Consider the following 21102-nt stretch of genomic DNA (forward strand, 5'->3'; position numbering starts at 1 on the left):
CAATGGGGTATTCTTCACACAAAAAAAAAGGGGAATTTTCCCCAAAAGATGGGCATTGTTACCTAAAAAGGGGAAATTGTTCCCCAAAAGGGGGATTTTTTCCCTAAACACAGGCGGGATTTGTTCCCCTAAATGGGGGACTCATTCAGAAAAAAGGGGGAACTGTCCCCAGAAATGGGGAAATTGTTCCCCAAAGAGGGGGAACTTTTAACAAAAATGGAGAATTGTTCCCCCAAAATGGGACTTGTTCCAAAAAAAAAAAAAAAGGGGGGAGGCGTTCCCAAAAGAGGGGTATTTTTCCCCATAAGGGGGATATTTCCCCCAAAAGGGGGACATGTTTCCCCAAACAGGAGGACATGTTCCCAAAAAGGAGGGAATTGTTCCCCAAAAAGGGGGACATTTTTCCCCAAAAAGGAGGAATTGTTCCCCAAAATGGGGACTCTTTGTGAAAAAAGGGGGAGATGTTCCCAAAAAGGGGGAAATTGTTCCTAAAATAGGGGGAATTGCTATCAAAAATGGGGAGCTGTTCCTCAAAAAGGGGGATTCCTTCTGAAAAAAGGGGAAACCGTTCCCAAAAAAGGGGGAACTTTTAACAAAAATGGAGAATTGTTCTGCCAAAATGGGACTTATCCTGAAAAAGTGGGGAGTTGTTTCCTATTTCTGATAACAATTCCCCCTTTTCGGGGAACAGTTTCCCCCTTTTTGGGAGCAACTCGTCCTGTTTGGGGAAAAATGTCCCCCTTTTTGGGGAAATTCCCCCCTTATGGGGAAAAATACCCCTCTTTTGGGAAACAACTCCCCATTCAGCAGACTGCCGAACTTACAGACTGAGAGGTTCTGGTCCGTGCTTCCAGACCGCCCAAAGACGGAAGCATCCAATTCCAAGCCCTCTACTTCTGGCACAGTGACACAGCAGGGGGCAAGTTCTGTGCATCAGCTGCCAAAGCTCCTCCCCAGTCTCCCGACGCCGTGCGCTGTACGTGTGAGTGCCAGCCTGCCCAAGGAGCCCAGCAACCCCTCTGTTTCTGGGACACAGATACACCAGGGGGCCAGCTCTGCGCAACTTCAAGAACCAAAGCTCCTCCCCAGGCTCTCAACGCTGCTGCCCGTAGGTAAGAGAGCCAGACCGCCCAAGGAGCCCAGCGACCCCTCTACTTTTGGGGACAGTGACACAGCAGGGGAGAAGTTCTGAGCATCAGCTGCCAAAGCTCCTCCCCAGGCTCGTGACGCCGTTGCCTCTAGGTATTAGAGCCAGCCTGCACAAGGAGCCCAGCGATGCCTCTACCACTGGGACAGAGATGGACCAGGAGGCCAGCTCTGCTCAACATCAACCACCGAAGCTCCTATTCAGGCCCTCGACGCCATTGCCAAAGGTAGTAGAGTAAGTCCGCCCAAGGAGCAGAAAATGCCAAAGTTCAAACCTTTGTACGTGGAGCGGGGCCCTTATCCTATTACAGCCAGAACGCCCAAGGAGCCCACCAACACCTCTGTGTCTGGGACCCTGACAGACCAAGGGGCCGGCTCTATCAATCGCCAAAAGCCAAAGCTCAAACCCAGGCTCTCGACGCCGCAGCCCAGTCCACGGTGAGCCGAGCTTTGATTGCCCGGAGCTGCAAGAACGCCGTCAGAGGTGGCAAAACAGGTGCGTGATCCACATCCCTGTTCCTTTGGGGGCTCAAGCCTTGCAGGCAAGTAGTTCTGGGGACAGCGGGGCCTCTCCAACGAGATCTCAGTTTTGAGCCGGGGGTTGGCTCGATCCAAGCAGAACCTTGGGCTCCTCCATGGCTAGCCTCAAGTCCCTCCAGTTCCCTTCTGTTGCCACGCAGACACACCTCCACGTCACACCCACGTCCCATTAGGAAAAGGACCGTGCCATCCTTCTTTATTTATAGGAGCGTGAAAATACAGTGTTCTCGTTACAATGTCTGCCCCATTTGTACTCGTATCTGCACACCTCCAAGCTCCCGCATCGGATTCCCGCTTACAAGTACAATCAAGTTTTCCTTGGCGGCCTGTCATATTACGAGCTGACCAGAAATGTTTAAAGAACACTCACCTCCCGCTCTCATCCTGCCATCTCCAGCGGTAGACCCTTACCACGTGCTGTTCCTTAGTGGTGTTATCACGCTGACGGCTCAAGATCTGAGCGTCAGATTGTCCCCCTGCTTGTGCTCTTGCCACGGTTTCACAGCCAGATCCCAAAAAAGGTGCGAATGGTGCTAAGCTGAGACGGGAGGTTTGGGCTGCACATCAGGAAGAGGTTCTTCACCGAGAGGGTGGTCACACACTGGAACAGGCTCCCCAGGGACACAGTCACTGCACCAAGCCTGTCTGAATTTAAGAAGCCATTGCACTGTGCACTTAGTCACAGGGTCTACATTTTTGGGTAGACCTGTGCGGTGCCAGGTGCGGAGTTGGACTTGATGATCCTTATGGGTCCCTTCCAACTTGGGACATTCTGTGATTCCATTTCCATTATCCTTTTCTGATTTCTACAATCCTATCATTCTAATTTCTACAATTCTACAATTCCAGTTTCTACAATTCTTACGATTCTACGATTTCTACAATTACCTGTGACACGTTGATGTCCTCCCCCCAGCACAGAGGTGCTTGGGCAGGCAGCAGCCTGTTGGTGCCGGCGTCACCGTGGGCAACAGCCAGCACTGCCCGCGTCACTGTGATGTCACAATGCAATGACACATACGTCACAGTGGCAGGACCATATAAAAGGGGCTGCGCGACAGGTCCTGCACCAGAGGTACCGAGACGTTCGGGCAGGATGAGCTCAAAGATGGCTGATGCCAGCAAGGAGCAAGCTGCTCGCACGAGGCGTACCGCATTAGACTGTTGGGAGAGCAGTGCGATGGAGCACGTCCCCGCGATACGAGGCGTCACTGACCAAGGTGCGAGCACCCCCAGCACTACAGGAGCGCGGCTGACCCCCGTCTGGGGCTTTCTGTGGGGAGGACCTGGCTCCGTGGTCAACTCGGGGGGGGGGGGGGTCTCCGTTTGGGGACGGAGATGTGACGGCTTTTTTCCTCTGCCACCAAAACGCGGGGGTGGGGGTGCTGGAAGGCTGGCAGCCACCAGAAGCAGCACGGGACCTGATTTTCTTTGCCTTCCAGAGCGATCATCTGTCTGGGATGCAGTGTCAGCCTACATCCGGGAGCACCTCCAGCAGCGCCAGGTGGGTTGGCCCCTACGTCGCCCTTGTTCCCCACCCCAAAAGCAGGAAATTCACCCCCAAAGGCCCCACCAAGAAACCAATAGGTATCGCACAAGTGCGGTGTTGCTTCTGGTAGGCGGTGTGGCATCTCAGGGCTGACCCCAGTCGCTGGAAGCCCCTGGGTCCCCTCAGCCTGGCTCCCAACAGTGGGAAGGGCAGAGCAGGGCCCGAAGCACCGTTCCCGGATGGGACCGCCTCCGGCTGATCCTTAACCTTCGGCCCTTCCGTTCTCTGCCACTTGCAGGGCGTCCGAATTCCCACTCTTGGCTGCTTTGACGTCGTTTCCAAACGGGTCGAGGATGGGAACAAGTCCCTGACGGTGCAGTGGCCCACGTTCCGCCTGGCCAGGAACCTCATTGTTGCCCACAACCTCACAGCCGACAAGGAGTACCTGCCAGGTAAGAGGGTGCAGGAATCCCTTGCTGCATGGATCTCAGGTGCTTCTCAGAAGCAAAGCGTTGCCTGCACAGAGCAGGTCCCAAACCGAAGCCTTTCTGGGTGACGACTGCCATGAGCAGCACTGGGGAACGCGGGGAAGGGCTGCTGGTGACTGACTCCATCCCTCTCGTGTCGTTTTCCAGGCCATAAGGAGCTGGAGCCCCTCCAATACCCTGAGGTGGCTGCAGCTGCCTCCGTGTCCTGGAAGAAGGTGGAGAGCTGCATCCGAAGCACCACGTCCCTCATCTCTCGCACCCTGGGGAAGGGGGAGAACATCGCCCTCGTCCTGAGGGATGTAGGGGTGCTCGTCATCGAAGGCACGAGAGTGCAAATCAAGTTCTATTATGACTTTTTGGAGAGCCTGTCAGAACAGGAGAGCCTTCAGAAGGCTCTTTTCAAGGTGAGGGTTTTGTTTTCCCCACGGCCTGGGCAGCCTCACACGGGGGCAGCAGCAATGCTTGCCCTTGGCCCAGCAAGACCTCTTGGGTTGGAGCTCTTGGCCAGCCTCTTGGGGTGGCCAAGAGCTGCGGTCCTGCCGGCTCCCGCTGCCCTGGGCTCCTCCAGGACCTAGCGGAGGCCAGGCAGAGGACATTTGCCATCTCCTTGCTCCTCCCCTGCAGGTCCCCCAGCTGATGGACATGGTGGTGTCCCGGGTGTCAGCCGTGGCCTCCCTGACCTTCTCTGGCCGTGTCATCGTCTTCCCCGAGTGAGTATGTTTGCGGCTGTGGCCGCTGCTCGGGCTCGGCAGCGTTTGCTCCTTGCCAAATGTCTCCGCGAGCGGGTGAGCGTGGGGAGTGGTGGTGCCCTGGGTCACGCCGATCTCTTCTTTTGCCAGCTTTAAAATGGACAAAGCGCCCCAGCTATCACCCGGGGAGCGTCTCAAGGCCCGCAGGGATGACAGGCAGGAGAAGGAACGGGCTGTGTTGTCTTCCAGCCAAGGTGAGAGATACAAAGCAGCTGCTGGCTCCTCGTGTGCCACAGCTTCATGCCAGCTCGGCACAGCCTCTTGTCTCCGGGCCTCCAAAATGGAGCCCCTGCGTGTGACGTGCCCAAGGTGCCCAGCCCTGGGTGCTGCAGGAGGTCGGGGATCCGAAACACCCCTAAATTGGCTGTACCCAGCTCCTCTCTCCCAGAACTTGGCCCCCAAACCACGTCACGGCCTAAGATTGAGCCGGCTGAGGCTGGTGCCAAGGAGGGCCGAGGCCCCTGGAGATGGAGGCTGGGAGGGGAGCACAGCGGCCCCTGGGACAGCGCAGGAGGAGGCCTCAGCACCCGGCGTGTCCCGGGTACAGCAGAGACATGGAAATGTGCTTCTGACATCTCTCCTTGCCAATTCCAGAGAAACAGCCTGAACTGCCACCCTTCCCGGGCACCTTGGACATCATTTATCAAGAAAAAGTGCAGCCCTGGAACAGGAAGGCCCAGCAGAAGAAGGAGCCTTCGCTGAGGTGAGGCTGGAGGCTCCGGGAGGGGGGGAGGAGGCTGCCAGGAGCCCCCCACTTCTCAGGGCTGGCCCCTCTGTTTGGGGTCTGCAGCCACGGGCGCTGCATGGGGGGGTACAAGATGGGGCCCCAAAGATGTCGTGCAGGTGGATGAATTCTTTTGGCTTTGTCCTTTCGGCAGGCTGCCGGTGATGCCCAAGCTGCCTCCTGCCATAACGGAGCATTTGCGCAACCAGCTGCAGAAAGGAACTGTGCCCAAAACAGAGCCCAGGAGCAAATCCAAACAAGAGCCCAAAACAGCACCCAAAGAGCAGGTGCAAGACCAGGGCCGGGAAAAGGCTGAAAAATCTGAAAAACATCAGGAGAGCAAGGGCCAAAAAGCAGCAAAAGCCCCTCCTGAAGTCAGGACAGTACCCATCCTGGAAGCCCTGCCTGTGACGGAGCGAGTGAAGCGCCCCGAATCTCAGAAAGCCCCAGGCCCGCTAGAAACACCCATCGTGTCCATACTGTCCCTGTCGAGCTCGGAGGGCAGCATGATTCAGGAGCCCAGCGACGACAGCGGCAGATTCCAGCGAGGGAGCTCCAGCTCCCAAAGACTGCCAAAGTTACGGGCTGGGAGGTTCTGGTCCGTGCTTCCAGACCGCCCAAAGATGGAGGCATCCAATTGCAAGCCCTCTACTTCTGGCACAGTGACACACCAGGGGGCAAGTTCCGAGCATCAACTGCCAAAGCTCGTACCCAGGCCCCCTACGGCATGGCCTATAGATATTAGAGCCATCCCAAGCACTTGTACTACTGGGACACAGACTGACCAGGAGGCCAGGTCTTCACAACTGGAAATGCCAAAGCTTGAACCCAGGCTTCCGACGCCATGCACTGTACGTGTGAGTGCCAGCCTGCTGAAGGAGCCCAGCGAGCCCTCTACTTCTGGCACACAGAAGGACCAGGGGGCCAGCTCTGCGCAATTTCAAAAACCAAAGCTCCTACCCAGGCCCTCTACGCCGTTGCCTGTAGGTAAGAAAGCCAGCCTGCTGAAGGAGCCCAGCGACCCCTCTACTTCTGGGAAAGACACGGACCAGGGGGCCAGCTCTGTGCAACTAGAACAACCAGAGCTCAAACCCAGGCTCTCAGCGCCGCTGCCTGTAGCTAGTAGAGCCAGCCTGCTGAAGGAGCCCAGCGAGCCCTCTACTTCTCAGACAGCAGCGGACAAGTGGGCCAGCTTTGAGATTCAGCCACGACCAAAGCTCCAATTCGGGCCCTCTCCGCGAATGCCTACACCTAGTAGAACAAGTCCGCCCAAGAAGTACAAAATGCCAAAGTTCAAACCTTTGTATGTGGAGCTGTGCCCTTATCCTATTAGAGCCAGACCGCCCAGGGAGCCCAGCAACACCTGTATTTGTGGAACACCGACGGACCAGGGGGCCAGCTCGGAGCATATGCAACCACCAAAGCTCAAACCCAGCATCCCGACGCCGTTGCCTGTAGCTAAGAAAGCCAGCCTGCTGAAGGAGCCCATCGACGCATCTGCTACTGGGACAGAGAAGGACCAGGAGGCCAGCTCTGTGCATCCTCAGCCGCCAGAGCTCAAACCCAGGCTCTCAGTGCCGCTGCCTGTAGCTAGTAGAGCCAGCCTGCCAAAGGAGCCCAGCGAGCCCTCTACTTCTCAGACAGCGTCGGACAAGTGGGCCAGCTTTGAGATTCAGCCACGACCAAAGCTCCAATTCGGGCCCTCTCCGCGAATGCCTACACCTAGTAGAACAAGTCCGCCCAAGACGTACAAAATGCCAAGGTTCAAACCTCTGTCTGTGGAGCTGTGCCCTTATCCTATTAGAGCCAGACCGCCCAGGGAGCCCAGCGACACCTATATTTGTGGAACACCGACGGACCAGGGGGCCAGCTCTGTGCAACTACAACAACCAGAGCTCAAACCCAGGCTCTCAGCGCCACTGCCTGTAGCTAGTAGAGCAAGCCTGCCCAAGGAGTCCAGCGATGCCTCTACTTCTCAGACACAGACAGACCAGGGGGCCGGCTCTGAGCATCTGCAACCACCAAATCTCCAACTCGGGTCCTCTACGCCGTTGCCTATTAGACCCAGTTTGCCCAAGAAGCGCAAAACATCGCATGTCAAAGCTTTGTACGTGGAGCGGGGCCCTTATCCTATTACAGCCAGAACGCCCAAGGAGCCCACCAACACCTCTGTGTCTGGGACCCAGACAGACCAAGGGGCCGGCTCTATCAATCCCCAAAAGCCAAAGCTCAAACCCAGGCTCTCGACGCTGCGGCCCAGTCCACAGTGAGCCGAGCTTTGGTTGCCCGGAGCTGCAAGAACGCCGTCAGAGGTGGCAAAACAGGTGCGTGATCCACATCCCTGTTCCTTTGGGGGCTCAAGCCTTGCAGGCAAGTAGTTCTGGGGACAGCGGGGCCTCTCCAACGAGATCTCAGTTTTGAGCCGGGGGTTGGCTCGATCCAAGCAGAACCTTGGGCTCCTCCATGGCTAGCCTCAAGTCCCTCCAGTTCCCTTCTGTTGCCACGCAGACACACCAGGCACACACATGCAGACACACATTATTTGGCAGCATTTAGAAGGCCTAACAAAGCAGGAGGCTGCTCTTGGCCCGAGAGGAGAGCGTGTGTTTGCAGCTGGGTGCTGGTTTCCAGGCCGGGTGGGAAGAGAGGGGCTTTGTGGGTGGGCCTGGCAGAGCTGAACCCTGCTGCTGGCCAGGTCTGGGGATGGGGTGAGCAGAGGGAGGGAAACGGCGGGACCTGAAGCCATCCACGGGGTCCGCGTGTGGGCAAAGAGCCCCAAAAACCTGTAGCAGTTTTTGCTCAGAGTCTCACTCCCTTCACAGAAATCCATCTGACAGCAGACTACGAGATACTGGAGGAAAACGCAACGACCTCTTGCCAGAGACGACCAACTCCTCGTCTGTCCACGACGTAGTCTAAACACCATGAGCATGAAGATTTTCCAGCCGTGGCACTGCAATCAGCCCAAACTTGCGCTGGGAGAGGGACCATCACAGGGATGTTTCCAGCTGAGGGACCTTCTCCACGGCCTCCATGGCCAGGAACCTCCCCTTGCTGGGACAAGAGCTGGGAAGCTGCCCTCAGAGCAACGTGGAGAAAACCTGCACATCCCTGGAGGGGAAAGGAGAGGATGCGACGGCAGCTGGGGAGAAAAAGAGAGCACCATTTCCATCCTGCTGGGCTGCGCTTTCACAACGGAACCTGCCAATTAAAATGATTTTTCAAAGTGCTTCTGCTTGTAAAGTAAAATTCCGTACAGCAGTTGCGGCACTTAAGACTCACTTGGGTTTGAGGGGGATTCTATTGCTCGAGAATTTCAACTTTTGATGGCTAGCCTTGTTTGGGTAAATGCTCATCGGTGGCTTTTGATGGCAAATTACAGGCTTTGATGGTCGGCTTAGTCCAAGTACTGAATGCTTCTGCCCCTGAGCCCCGTGTCTGAAACTCCCAGCACAGCAGAGAATCAGCTACCGTTTGCTGCTAACCCTCTAACCTTGCTTAGCTTTCCGTCTTCCCTCGACATTTCTCTCTGCCTTTTTTTCCCGGACCTGCTCCTATTTCTTTTTGTTCTGTTTCCTGACTGTGTTTTTGCAGCCCTCTGCACCCTTTCTGATGAGTGCTTTTTACTCATCAGCCCCGAGGGAAGTGGCAGAGTTGAGGGCACAAATCTTTTCCTTCCCTATTTCACCAGCAGTTTTCTTAATGCTCCCCCTGAGGGCTACTGTCATCACTTTGCCTCGACTCCCCCCAAATCCTCATCCCAGTGGCAGAAGGCTCTCTCAAGCAGCTCTGGGTGCAGGGGAGGAGCAGCTGGTGGAGGACCTCTGTTTCTCCCCCCTCAGTTCTCCTGGAAAAGCTCTTCCTCTGTGCTGGCTTCTCCCCTTCTGCCGTGGCAGTGCCCCCTCCCCTCCTGCCTCGTCCTGGTGCTTCCCTGCTCGGAGAGATGGAGCAAGGATGTTCTCGTCTTGACACCCTCTCAGACCTCCCTACCTCCTCTTCTCACTGCTGGCCACTTTGGGAGAGCAGAGCGGGAGCAATTTGCTCAGACACCAAGCGATGGGAGAGAAGAAAGGACGAAATAGGCTCTTTCCTCTAGGAAATAGGAAAGGGGTGTTTAGAGCTGGCTTACCTGAACCATCGCTGGAGGACCGGAGCCCAGTCCCTTGCTCTCCACGTGCTGCTGCCTCAGCACCACGGAGGAGATGGGCATCTCCTTTTGGGGGGGGTGTGCGCGTGTCTACCTTCTGGGGACAACTTCCAGGCTGCAAAACATTTAAAAAGTCAACCTAAGATTTCCCCTGGGGGGCAGAGGGCGCAAAATGGCTCCGTATCAAGTTCGCCAGCGCTGGGGCCGTGGCTCCAGTGCCAGAATGCTTCCTTCTATGAGCTCACCCGTCACCTTTTGTTCTTAACTGTCCCAGGCCCTACCTTTCCTCAACCCGAACTGCTAACCCAAACTCAAAATAACAACCCCAAATCCAAACCACGTGCCTAAACCCAAACCAGAAACCTTAACCACCAACAGGAAGCCCTATCCAGAATCTCAACCAAAAACCCAGTCCTACACCTTCTAACCCCTCCCCTAAGGATACCTGCCATGCCTCAATGCCAAAACAGAACTCGAGCCTTTCACCCTAACCCTTAACCCCATGCATAAACCCCAAACTTAACCCGTATTCTTGCACTCCAACTCTAAATCCTGAAGAAATAGTCACAAACCATAATCCCCAACCCAGAACTTTGCCCCTCAACCCCTTTCCCAAACCACTACCCCTAGCACTAACCTCTGCCCTAACCCTAAACCAGAACCCGAACGCAGGGACCTCCGGGCTGGGAGGTGTCTGGGAGCACAGCTGAGGGGGGACCAGCGCCTGGTGACGCTGGCGACGCTGTCACCCTGCCTGGCCACAGCAGAGCTGTGTCACCCACCCCAACGGCTCCATCGACCACAGCTTCCCCCAGCACCTCCCAGTCGGGGGACCCCAAACTGCTGACACACGAGGGCAGTGCAGCCCTCCAGGGACCCAGGTGGGCTGGGACACCGGGGACAGGGACCTCAGGACACTCACCGATGGTCTGGGGCAGACACCACGTCCTGCCACCACCACCCAGGGGTCCTGCTGTCCCCAGGGACCCTCAGCACCCAGAGAAGGTCCCCACTGCCCCCAGGGAGCCCATCAGCAGCACTGAGGGCAGACCCAGCCACGTGCTGGGCTTTCGGGAAGTTTTTCCCTCAAAATCACACAACACAGCACACACCTCTCACCTGCTGCACTTCTTCAACATCGCTTTTTAACTCCAGCGTCACTGCCAACCCAGGCGCAGAGACACTGACGCCACCAGCAGCACGGGGAAATCTCCCCCACCCCCCTATCCCTTCGAGGGAAAATGGTTGCACATCCTGAACGTTTCTCTACGTATTCCTACCGCCAAGCAAAGCCCTGTTCAGTGGAGGCAAAACGGTCAAGAAAGGGCTTCTCCACTCATTGCTGACTGGGAAAAGCTACAGAAGAGCTGGTGCTGGGTATGGACACGGAGGGCTGGAAATGGCAGAGCCAGCTTTTGCTTTCTGTTTTCCGCCCCCAGAATCACAACTTTTGGCTCCCCAAGGCTGGGGCTGCCCTGCAGGAGCACACGGACGAGCAGCTGTGGCAGCCGGCAAACGCAGCCACAAATAACCCAGGACAAGCAAAAGCGAAGAAAACCACCCTAAGCACAAGGTGACCTCCTTTCTCACCCGCTCCCTCTCTGCCTTTCTCAGCTTTTCACTCCCCAAAACGACAAATGCGGCTTAGCCAGGCACCACAGCCTGCGGCTCAGGACCAAACCCAGCAGATTCGGGTTTTCAGAGGTTTGCAATTCCCCAAACGGTGGCTTCTGCACGCGTTCTAGCGCCCCCCCCTCAGCCAGAGACCACCCCCGCGGTTATCTAGGTGACCCTACAGGATTGGGGTCAGGTGACCCTATAAGGACTGCGTGACCCTAAAGGACCAGCTGACCCTATAGGATTGGGGTCAGGTGACCCTACAGGACTGGCTGACCCTATAGGATTGGGGTCAGGTGACCCTATTGGGCCGGCTGACCCTATAGGGCCTGCGCTCACCCTCTCCAGCCGCGCGGTGCAGTAGACGCTGAGCTCGAAGCAGCTCAGCACCTCCAGCAGCGGCGTCACCTTCTCCTCGTCCGCCAAAAACTTTTTTGGGGGGTCACAAGGGGTGACGGGGGGGTCACCCGGGTGTCCCCCCCCAAAAAAAAAATGTCCCGGAGGCCCCCCCGGGGTCCCCTCACCTTGGCCAGCAGCCGGGGCAGGATGGGGGCAAGGCAGAGGCTGAGCCGCGAGCGCTGCTCCGTCACCACCCGCCTCCCCTTGGGGGGCGCCTGGGGGGGGGCACAGGTGACAATGATGACAATGACCCCGCCCGGGACAATGACACCCCCCCGGGGGACAATTACATCCCCCCGGGGGTCACTGATACCCCATCATGTGGCACTGACCCCCCCCAGGTGACAGCGACCCCCAAAGGGGACACTGAGACACCCCCTTGGGGACAATGAGCCCCCCAAGTGACAATAACCCCCCACCCCCAGAGTGACAATGAGCACCCCAAGGTGACACTGACCCCCCCCCCCCAGGTAACAATAACCCCCCCCTTGGGGACACTGAGACCCCCCCTTGGGGACACTAACCCCCCTAAGTGACAATGACAAACTCCCAACCGACCCTGAATGTGTGCGGGATTTGCTGCTCCACCTGGATCCCTACAAGTCCATGGGTCCGGATGGGATTCATCCCCGGGTGCTGAAAGAGCTGGCGGACGTCATTGCGGAACCTCTCTCAATTATTTTTCAACGATCCTGGGAATCTGGAGAGGTCCCGGTAGACTGGAAGCTGGCAAATGTTGTGCCGATTTTCAAGAAGGGTCAGAAAGAAGACCCTAGCAATTACAGGCCTGTCAGTCTCACGTCAGTGCCTGGTAAAATCATGGACAAGATGGTTCTCGAACTTAGTGAGGCGCACCTGGGGGACAGAGCAGTCATTGGTGCCAGCCAGCATGGGTTTGTGAAGGGTAGGTCCTGCCTAACTAACCTGATTGCCTTTTATGATAAGATCACCCGTATGGTGGACCAAGGGAAACCAGCTGATGCGATTTTTTTGGACTTCAGCAAGGCTTTTGACACGGTTTCCCACAGGATCCTACTGGACAAAATGTCCACCATACAGCTAAATAAAAACATCATACGATGGGTGAGCAACTGGCTAACGGGCAGGGCCCAAAGGGTTATGGTGAATGGGGCTGCATCAGGCTGGCGGGCGGTCACCAGTGGGGTCCCTCAAGGCTCCATTTTATAAAATTAATATTTTTATAAATGATCTGGATGTAGGAATAGAAGGTATTTTGAGCAAGTTTGCCGATGACACCAAACTTGGAGGAGTTGTGGACTCTGTTGAGGGTGGAAAGGCCTCGCAGAGGGATCTGGATAGGTTGGAGAGCTGGGCGATCACCAACCGCATGAAGTTCAAGAAGAGCAAGTGCCGGGTCCTGCACCTGGGACGGGGAAACCCTGGCTGCACGTACAGACTGGGCGATGAGACGCTGGAGAGCAGCCCCGCAGAGAGGGATCTGGGGGTCGTGGTAGACAGCAAGTTGAATATGAGCCAGCAGTGTGCCCTGGCAGCCAGGAGGGCCAACTGTGTCCTGGGGTGCATCAAGCACGGCATCGCTAGTAGGTCGAGGGAGGTGATTTCCCCCTGTACTCGGCTCTGGTGCGGCCTCACCTCGAGTACTGTGTTCAGTTTTGGGCCCCTCGCTACAAGAAGGACATCGAGGTGCTTGAGCGGGTCCAAAGAAGGGCGACGAAGCTGGTGAGGGGCCTGGAGAGCAAGTCCTATGAGGAGCGGCTGAAGGAGCTGGGCTTGTTCAGCCTAGAGAAGAGGAGGCTCAGGGGTGACCTTATTGCTCTGTATAAGTACATTAAAGGAGGCTGTAGCGAGGTGGGGGTTGGCCTGTTCTCCCATGTGCCTGGTGACAGGACAAGGGGGAATGGGCTAAAGTTACGCCAGGGGAGTTTTAGGTTGGATGTTAGGAAGAATTTCTTTACTGAAAGGGTTGTTAGGCACTGGAACGGGCTGCCCAGGGAGGTGGTGGAGTCACCATCCCTGGAAGTCTTCAAAAGACGTTTAGATGTAGAGCTTAGGGATATGGTTTAGTGGGGACTGTTAGTGTTAGGTTAGAGGTTGGACTCGATGATCTTGAGGTCTCTTCCAACATAGAAATTCTGTGATTCTGTGATTGTCCCGCTCTACTCTGCGCTGGTGCGGCCTCACCTCGAGTACTGTGTGCAGTTCTGGGCACCACAGTATAAAAAGGACATGAAACTGTTGGAGAGTGTCCAGAGGAGGGCTACGAAGATGGTGAAAGGCTTGGAGGGGAAGACGTACGAGGAACGGCTGAGGGCACTGGGCCTGTTCAGCCTGGAGAGGAGGAGGCTGAGGGGAGACCTCATCGCAGTCTACAACTTCCTCGTAAGGGGGTGTCGAGAGGCAGGAGACCTTTTCTCCATTAACACCAGTGACAGGACCCGCGGGAACGCGGGTAAGCTGAGGCAGGGGAAATTTAGGCTTGACATCAGGAGGGGGTTCTTCACAGAGAGGGTGGTTGCACACTGGAACAGGCTCCCCAGGGAAGTGGTCACTGCACCGAGCCTGACTGAATTTAAGAAGAGATTGGACTGGGCACTTAGTCACATGGTCGGAACTTTTGGGTAGACCTGTGCGGTGTCAAGAGTTGGACTTGATGATCCTTAAGGGTCCCTTCCAACTCAGGATATTCTATGATTCTATGATTCTATGACGTCACAGTGGTGACAAGATGGCCGCCTCACAGAGGAGACAAGATGGCGGCATCCCCACACCACCACACATCCCCCAGTACCTCGCTGAAGGTCTTGGTCAGCCGCTGGATGATCTCGGTGTTCTGCTGCTCCCACAGCATGGCCAGCGTCACCGTGCCTGCCGGGAGGGGACACGGCGGGTGACGGGGACGTCCCCCGGGGGGGTGACAGGGGGACGGGGAGCGGGGCGGCCGCACCTCGGCAGCCGCAGGAGCGGACGATGAAGTTGACGAGCTCCAGGAAGGCCGGCTCCCGGTCCCGCTTGTAGCCCTGCAGCCACTCGTCCACCGCCACCTGTGGGCACAGTAACACGTGGTGACACGTGGTGACACGTGGTGACATGTGGTGACACGTGGTGGGACGTGGTGGCACACGGTGGCATGTGGTGGAACATGGTGGCATGTGGTAGGATACGGCATGTGCTGGCACGTGGTGACGTGTGGTGGCACATGGAGGCATGTTGTGGCTCGTGGTGGCATGTGGTGGTTCGTGGTGACACGTGGTGATACGTGGTGGCCCCACATTTGAGCAAATGCCCCCCCCCCCCCCATGTCCCCTTCCCAAGGTGGACTCGTCCCCGTGTCCCTTCAGGAGCTGGCTTTGGCCACCGTGTCCCTTTATCCCTGTGTGTCCCCATGCCCCCCAACATGTCCCCATGTCCTCTCCATGTCCCTCCCGTCCCTGTGTCACCTCGATGGCCACCCTGCCATCCATGACGGCCTGGAAGAGGACATTCTCCTCCGGGCTGCTCCCGTCCTCGCTGGGCTCCCTCCGGGGACGTTTGGGGACCTGCGGAGGTGACACGGGGGTGACAAGGGAGGGCACGGCTTTGGGGACGGGGGGGGGGACAAAGGGGACACGTACAGGGCGGGGGCCGGGCCCCCCCTGAGCCCTCCGCTTCTGCTGCAGGGTGGCCTCGAAGTCGCTGCTGGAGTTGTCATCATTGTCACTGCTGCTGGTGTCCCTGTGGGGACAGTGGGGACAGCGAGGGGGGGGGACTGTTGTCACCTCCCCCCCCCCCAAATCCTCTTCACTCCCCCCCCCAAAAAAAAAACAAAAACTCACGTGCTGGGACACGGTGACAGCAGGGCTGGTGGGGGAGACACAGGTTGGGGGGGGGCACAGGGAGGGGGGCGCCCCCCCAGGTCCCACAGAATGGGGATGTGGGGGGGGGGCGAACACCCCCCAGGGGTTCGGGGGGGAGTTCCGAGACCCCCCCCAAAAAAACTGGGATTATGTGGGGGGGGTCCCAAGGCCCCCCAGGGTCACTTCGGAGGGTCCCAAGACCCCAAAGACCCCCTAGGGTTACACGGGGGAGTCCCAAAGCCCCCCAAAGTCACATTGGGGGGGAGGCCCAAAGGCACCAAAGCCCCCTCTGAACAATTTGGGGGGCTCCCAAGGCCGCGCAACCCCCCCCCCGGGGCCATTTGGGGGGGGCCTCCAAGGACCCAAAGCCCTCCTGAGGTCACGTGGAGTGGGCCCAAAACCCCTCCGGGGCCATTTTGGGGGGATCCCAAGGCCCCAAATCCCCCCTGAGCAATGTGGGGGGGGGGCCAAGACACCCGACCGTGCCCTGGGGCCATTTGGAGGGGGTCTCAAGTCCCCAACGCCGCCCCCGGGGTTATTTGTGTGTCCCGAGCAGTGTGGGACGGTCCGAAGGCCCCTCAAGGCCCTTCAAGGCCTCCCTGGGGTCGCACTGGGGGGGGTCCCAAGGCCTCAACCCCCCCCCCCCGGGGTCACGTGAGGGGGGCTCTTCCCCCTCCCGGCCCGCCCCCACCCCCGCCTGCCTCGCTTCGCGCCGCCGCCGGCCCTGGGGGTGGGCGGGGCCTGCGGGGCCCAGAGGAGGGCCCCTGTGGCCTGGGGTCCCTATGGGGCCCTATAGGGGAGGCCCTGTGGCCCCTAGAAGCGGGTCCCTATGGGGCCCTATGGCCTGGGGTGCTTACGGGGTCCTGTAGCTGGGTCCTTGTGGCCCCCTATGGCCTGGGGTCCCTATAGGACCCTGTAGGTGGGCCCCTATGGCCCGGGGTCCCTATAGGACCCTATAGGTGGTCCCCTGTGGCCTGGGATCCCTATATTGCCCTATAGCCAGTTCCCTGTAACGCTCTATAACCAAGTCGCTATAGCACCGTGTGGTCTGCGGTCCCTATAGGACCCTATAGGTGGGCCCCTATGGCCCGGGGTCCCTATGGGGCCCTATAGCCGGGTCCCTATAGCGCCCTATAACCAGGTCACTATGGTACCCCATGGCCTGGGGTTCCTATATTGCCCTATAGCCAGTTCCCTGTAACGCTCTATAACCAAGTCCCTATAGCAGCACCCTGTGGTCTGCGGTCCCTATAGGACCCTATAGGTGGGCCCCTATAGCCCCCTATTGGCCCAGGTACCCTGTAGGGCTCTATAGGGCCATATGGCCCAGGGTCTTTATAGAACCCTATAGGCAGCTCCCTATGGCCCTCTATGGCCCAGGGTCCCTATGGGGCCCTATAGGTGGGTCCCTATGGCCTGGGGTCCCTACAGGACCCTATAGGCGTCTCCCTATGGCCCTCTGTGGAGGAATGGTTCAGGGAAGCAGGACATGTGGATGTTGAGCAGTTCAGAGGCAATGGGCTAGTGAAGTGCCGGACTCAACTCCTAGGAGTCTGGCACGTACGCAGCTGGCTGAGAGCCAATCAGGCTCAAGGACACGGACGCAGCTGGCTGAGAGCCAATCAGGCTCAAGGACACGATGCCCTTGGGCGATCGGGACAGTCCCTAAGGCGGGACAGGGAGCTAAAAGAAGGAGGAGCAGACTGCAAAGCCCGGGAAGTGTCAGCCAGTCCTGAGCTGAGTTTCTGCAATATGGATGAGCTGATTATGTTCGAACTGGAGAAAAGGCGACTGAGCTCTCCATTAAAGTTGAAGTTCACTGTTCACTCCTATTGAGCGTCTGTGTCTTCCTTCCGTCGACAACACCCCAGTGCCCCCCAGCATCACCCCAAAGCCTCCCAGCACCACCCCAGTGCCCCCAGCGCTACCCCAGTGCCACCCAGTGCCTCCCAGCAACACCCCAGTGCCCCCCAGCGCCCCCCCACCTGTATCGGTGCACGAAGACCCCCTTGAAGATGGCGTTCATCACGGCCTCGATCTCCTCCTGCTGCTCCTGGAGCTGGACGGCACCCACGGGCGTCACCGGGGCGCCCGTGCCCGTGTCCCCACCGCGTCCCCAAACGTCACCCACCTCCCGCAGCATCTCCTGCAGCGCCTCCAGCTTGCCGGGGGCTCTCCGGGGGGGGCTTTTCCCCCTTTCGGCCTCGTAGAGCCTCCAGGTGTTGTCGCGGCGCTGGCTCAGCCCCAGCGCCACCTCCACCAGCGCCGCCATCAGCTTCATGGCTGGGGACAGCGGGACGGTGGCGGGGGGGCGTTGGGGACACCCGGCGGGTGACAAGTTGGGGGTGGGGGGTGTCACCTACCTGCCAAGGTGGCCGTGTGGCGGAAGGCGCGCACTTGGGAGTAGGCGAGGCTGGTGAGCAGCGCGGTGAGGCCGCCGAGGAGGAAGCCATCGTAGAGGACGGCGTGGCGGCTCCGCAGGGCCACCGCTGTCACCACGGCCCCAAAAGAGGCCCGAAAACGGTGCCACGGCCCCGTGGAGAGGGACAGGGGGTAGTCGGAGGAGTCCTGGGGGGGGACACGGGGGCAGAACGGGGACACGAAGGGATGAGGCGGCGGGGATGGACAGGGGGGAAATGGGGGCGGAAAGGGAGAAAATAGGGACACAAGGGACAAAGTGGGGACACAAGGGGGCAAAACGGGGACACAAGGGGACAAAACGAGGATACAAAGGGACAAAATGGGGGGATTGGTAGGGACAAAATGGGGGGACACAAAGGGACAAAATAGGGACACAAAGGGACAAAATGGGGGGACACAAAGGGACAACACATTGGGGACGATAAAATGAGGACGCAAGGGGACAAAATGGCGGCCTCACGCAGGTGACAAGATGGCTGCCTCACAGAGATGACAAACCGGAGGCAACGCAGAAAAATAACGTGTTGGGGACACAGGGACAAAGCGTTGGGTCACACAGGTGACAAAGTGGCAGGGATACAGTGGGACAAAATGGCGAGGACGTGAGGTGACAAAATGGCAGCGTCACACAGGTGACAAGATGGCTGCCTCACAGAAATTACAAAACGGTAACAATACGAAATAAATAAAGCATCCAGGACACAAGGGACGAAATGCTGGGGTCACACAGGTGACAAAATGGAGGGGGTACAAAGGGACAAAGTGGCGGGATGCAAGGAGACAAGATGGCGGCGTCACAGTGGTGACAAGATGGCTGCCTCACAGAGGTGACAAAACGGTAGCAATACAAAAAAATAAAGCATCAGGGACACAAGGGACAAAATGCTGGGGTCACACAGGTGACAAAATGGAGGGGATGCAATGGGACAAAGTGGCAGGAACGCAAAGGGACAAGATGGCGGCGTCACAGCGGTGACAAGATGGCCACCTCACAGAGGTGACAAGATGGCCGCCTCACAGAGGTGACAAAACGGTAGCAATGCACAAAAATAAAGCATCAGGGACACAAGGGACAAAATGCTGGGGTCACACAGGTGACAAAATGGAAAGGGTGCAAAGGGACAAAGTGGAGGGGGTGCAAGCGGACAAGATGGTGGCGTCACAGCGGTGACAAGATGGCCGCCTCACAAAGGTGACAAAACGGTAGCAATGCACAAAAATAAAGCATCAGGGACACAAGGGACAAAATGCTGGGGTCACAAAGGGGACAAAATGGAGGGGGTGCAAAGGGACAAAGTGGCGGCGTCACACTGGTGACAAGATGGCCGCCTCACAGAGGAGACAAGATGGCTGCCTCACAGAGGAGACAAGATGGTGGCATCCCCACACCACCACACATCCCCCAGTACCTCGCTGAAGGTCTCGGTCAGCCGCTGGATGATCTCGGTGTTCTGCTGCTCCCGCAGCATGGCCAGCGTCACCGTGCCTGCCGGGAGGGGACATGGCGGGTGACGGGGACATCCCCCGGGGGGGTGACAGGGGGACGGGGAGCGGGGCGGCCGCACCTCGGCAGCCGCAGGAGCGGACGATGAAGTTGACGAGCTCCAGGAAGGCCGGCTCCCGGTCCCGCTTGTAGCCCTCCAGCCACTCGTCCACCGCCACCTGTGGGCACAGTGACACGTGGTGACACGTGGTGGGACGTGGTGACACGTGGTGACATGTGGTGACACGTGGTGGCACGTGGTCGCACACGGTGGCATGTGGTGGGACATGGCGTGTGGTGGCACGTGGTGGCACGTGGTGACGTGTGGTGGCACGTGGTGACACGTGGTGACATGTGGTGGTTCGTGGTGGCACGTAGTAACATGTGGTGGCACGTGGTGACACGTGGTGGCCCCACATTTGAGCAAATGCCCCCCCCCCCATGTCCCCTTCCCAAGGTGGACACGTCCCCGTGTCCCTTTGGGAGCTGGTTTTGCTCGCGTGTCCCTTTATCCCTGTGTGTCCCCGTGCCCCCCAACATGTCCCCATGTCTCCCCCTGTCCCCGTGTCACCTCGATGGCCACCCTGCCATCCATGACGGCCTGGAAGAGGACGTTCTCCTCCGGGCTGTTCCCGCCCTCGCTGGGCTCCCTCCTGGGACGTTTGGGGACCTGCAGAGGTGACACGGGGGTGACAAGGGAGGGTACGGCTTTGGGGACGGGGGGGGACACAAAGGGGACACGTACGGGGCGGAGGCGGGTGCTGGGCCCCCCCCGAACCCCTCGCTTCTGCTGCAGGGAGGCCTCAAAGTCGCTGCCGGAGTCGTCATTGTCACTGCTGCTAGTGGCTCTGCGGGGACAGTGGGGACAGCAATGGGGGGCTGTTGTCACCTCCCCCCCCAAAAAACAAAACAAAACAAAACAAAAACTCACGTGCTGGGTGGGGAGCTGGGGGGCGGGTCCTAGGGACGAGCTGGGCGCCTTGAGGACATGGTGACAGCAGGGCTGGGGGGGGGACACAGGTTGGGGGGGTGTTGGAGGACCCCCTTTTGGGGAAGGCCCCCCTCAGGTCCTGCAGAATGGGGACGTGGGGGGGACAAACACCCCCCATGAGTCGTTTGGGGGGGTCCTGAGACCCCAACACCCCCTGAGGTTACATGCGGGGGGACCCGAGATCCCCCAGAGTAATACTGGGGGGGGCAAACCCCCCCAGGGTCACTTGTGGGGGGGCGTCCCAAGACCCCAATGACCCCCTAGGGTTACACGGGGGGGGGCCCAAAGCCCCCCAGAGTCACACTGGGGGGGGGCCCAGAGCCCCTCAAGGTCACTTGGGGGGGGTCCTAAGGCCGCAATCCCCCTCTGAACAATTTGGGGGGGTCCCAAGGCCCCGCAACCCCCCCCCGGGGCCATTTGGGGGGGGCCTTAAGGCCCCAAAGACCCCCGGGGTCACGTGGAGGGGGCCTAAAGCCCCTTCAGGGCCATTTTGGGGGGATCCCAAGGCCCCAAATCCCCCCCCGAACAATTTGGGGGAGTGTCAGGACCCCCGACCCCCTCCCGGGACCATTTGGGGGGGGTCCCAGGTCCCCAGAGCCCCCCCCGGGGCCATTTGGGGGGGTCCCAAGGCTCCTCAAGGCCCTTCAAGGCCTCCCTGGGATCACACTGGGGGTGGTCCCAAGCACCCCCCGGGGTCACGTGAGGGGGGCTCTCCCCCCCCCAGCCCGCCCCCCCCCCCCGTGTGCCACCGTGTGCCACCACGTGCCACCACGTGTCACCACATGTCACCACGTGTCACCACGTGTCACCACGTGTCACTGTGTCCGCAGGTGGCGGTGGACGAGTGGCTGCAGGGCTACAAGCGGGACCGGGAGCCGGCCTTCCTGGAGCTCGTCAACTTCATCGTCCGCTCCTGCGGCTGCCGAGGTGCAGCCGCCCCGCTCCCCATCCCCCTGTCACCCCCCCGGGGGACGTCCCCATCACCCGCCGTGTCCCCTCCCGGCAGGCACGGTGATGCTGGCCATGCTGCGGGAGCAGCAGAACACGGAGATCATCCAGCGGCTGACCGAGACCTTCAGCGAGGTACTGGGGA

The 21102-nt window shown here is 58.8% G+C and overlaps 3 protein-coding genes and 1 long non-coding RNA gene across 5 annotated transcripts; 2 read left to right on the plus strand and 2 right to left on the minus strand.

The window, feature by feature from the left end:
- The first annotated feature begins 321 nt into the window (after window positions 1-321).
- Window positions 322-5119, plus strand: LOC137846623 (uncharacterized). Its single transcript, XM_068664617.1, has 5 exons — window positions 322-1112; window positions 1243-1373; window positions 4288-4373; window positions 4503-4606; window positions 5007-5119. The coding sequence occupies exons 1-5, from the start codon at window positions 764-766 to the stop codon at window positions 5117-5119; spliced, it is 783 nt and encodes a 260-aa protein (XP_068520718.1). The 5' UTR covers window positions 322-763.
- On the plus strand, window positions 4974-7447 carry LOC137846631 (proteoglycan 4-like). Of its 2 annotated transcripts, none has more exons than XM_068664626.1 (2): window positions 4974-5115; window positions 5291-7447. In XM_068664626.1, exon 2 carries the CDS (start codon window positions 5301-5303, stop codon window positions 7404-7406), a length of 2106 nt encoding a protein of 701 aa, XP_068520727.1. In that variant the 5' UTR covers window positions 4974-5115; window positions 5291-5300; the 3' UTR covers window positions 7407-7447. The 2 variants fall into 2 exon arrangements, with proteins under 2 accessions (XP_068520727.1, XP_068520728.1); XM_068664627.1 differs by lacking the exon at window positions 4974-5115 and having other exon boundaries at window positions 5169-5778; window positions 6025-7447.
- A 6625-nt stretch (window positions 7448-14072) lies between these two features.
- Window positions 14073-15000, minus strand: LOC137846616 (uncharacterized). Its single transcript, XR_011090575.1, has 4 exons — window positions 14893-15000; window positions 14719-14817; window positions 14226-14322; window positions 14073-14146 (listed from the first exon to the last, which is right to left on the minus strand). It is a non-coding gene; the product is annotated as an uncharacterized lncRNA (long non-coding RNA).
- Window positions 15001-16742: 1742 nt separating this feature from the next.
- On the minus strand, window positions 16743-20008 carry LOC137846624 (cohesin subunit SA-3-like). The gene is made up of 9 exons (XM_068664618.1): window positions 19998-20008; window positions 19764-19866; window positions 19590-19688; window positions 19101-19197; window positions 18945-19021; window positions 17478-17682; window positions 17246-17397; window positions 17100-17173; window positions 16743-16797 (listed from the first exon to the last, which is right to left on the minus strand). The coding sequence occupies exons 1-9, from the start codon at window positions 20006-20008 to the stop codon at window positions 16743-16745; spliced, it is 873 nt and encodes a 290-aa protein (XP_068520719.1).
- Window positions 20009-21102: the final 1094 nt, after the last annotated feature.

Source organism: Anas acuta, chromosome 35 (assembly GCF_963932015.1).
Source record: "Anas acuta chromosome 35, bAnaAcu1.1, whole genome shotgun sequence".
NCBI lineage: Eukaryota > Metazoa > Chordata > Aves > Anseriformes > Anatidae > Anas > Anas acuta.

Coding starts and splice junctions, on each gene's coding strand:
- LOC137846623 (XM_068664617.1), top strand. CDS start 764: ATGGGGAAAAATACCCCTCTTTTGGGAAACAACTCCCCATTCAGCAGA. Junction 1,374..4,287: donor CCTCGACGCCATTGCCAAAG/GTAGTAGAGTAA, acceptor CCTCCCCTGCAG/GTCCCCCAGCTGATGGACAT. Junction 4,607..5,006: donor TGTGTTGTCTTCCAGCCAAG/GTGAGAGATACA, acceptor TGCCAATTCCAG/AGAAACAGCCTGAACTGCCA.
- LOC137846631 (XM_068664626.1), top strand. CDS start 5,301: ATGCCCAAGCTGCCTCCTGCCATAACGGAGCATTTGCGCAACCAGCTG.
- LOC137846624 (XM_068664618.1), bottom strand. Junction 19,689..19,763: donor CCAGCACCCGCCTCCGCCCC/GTACGTGTCCCC, acceptor TCACCTCTGCAG/GTCCCCAAACGTCCCAGGAG. Junction 17,174..17,245: donor TGCAGGAGATGCTGCGGGAG/GTGGGTGACGTT, acceptor GGTGCCGTCCAG/CTCCAGGAGCAGCAGGAGGA.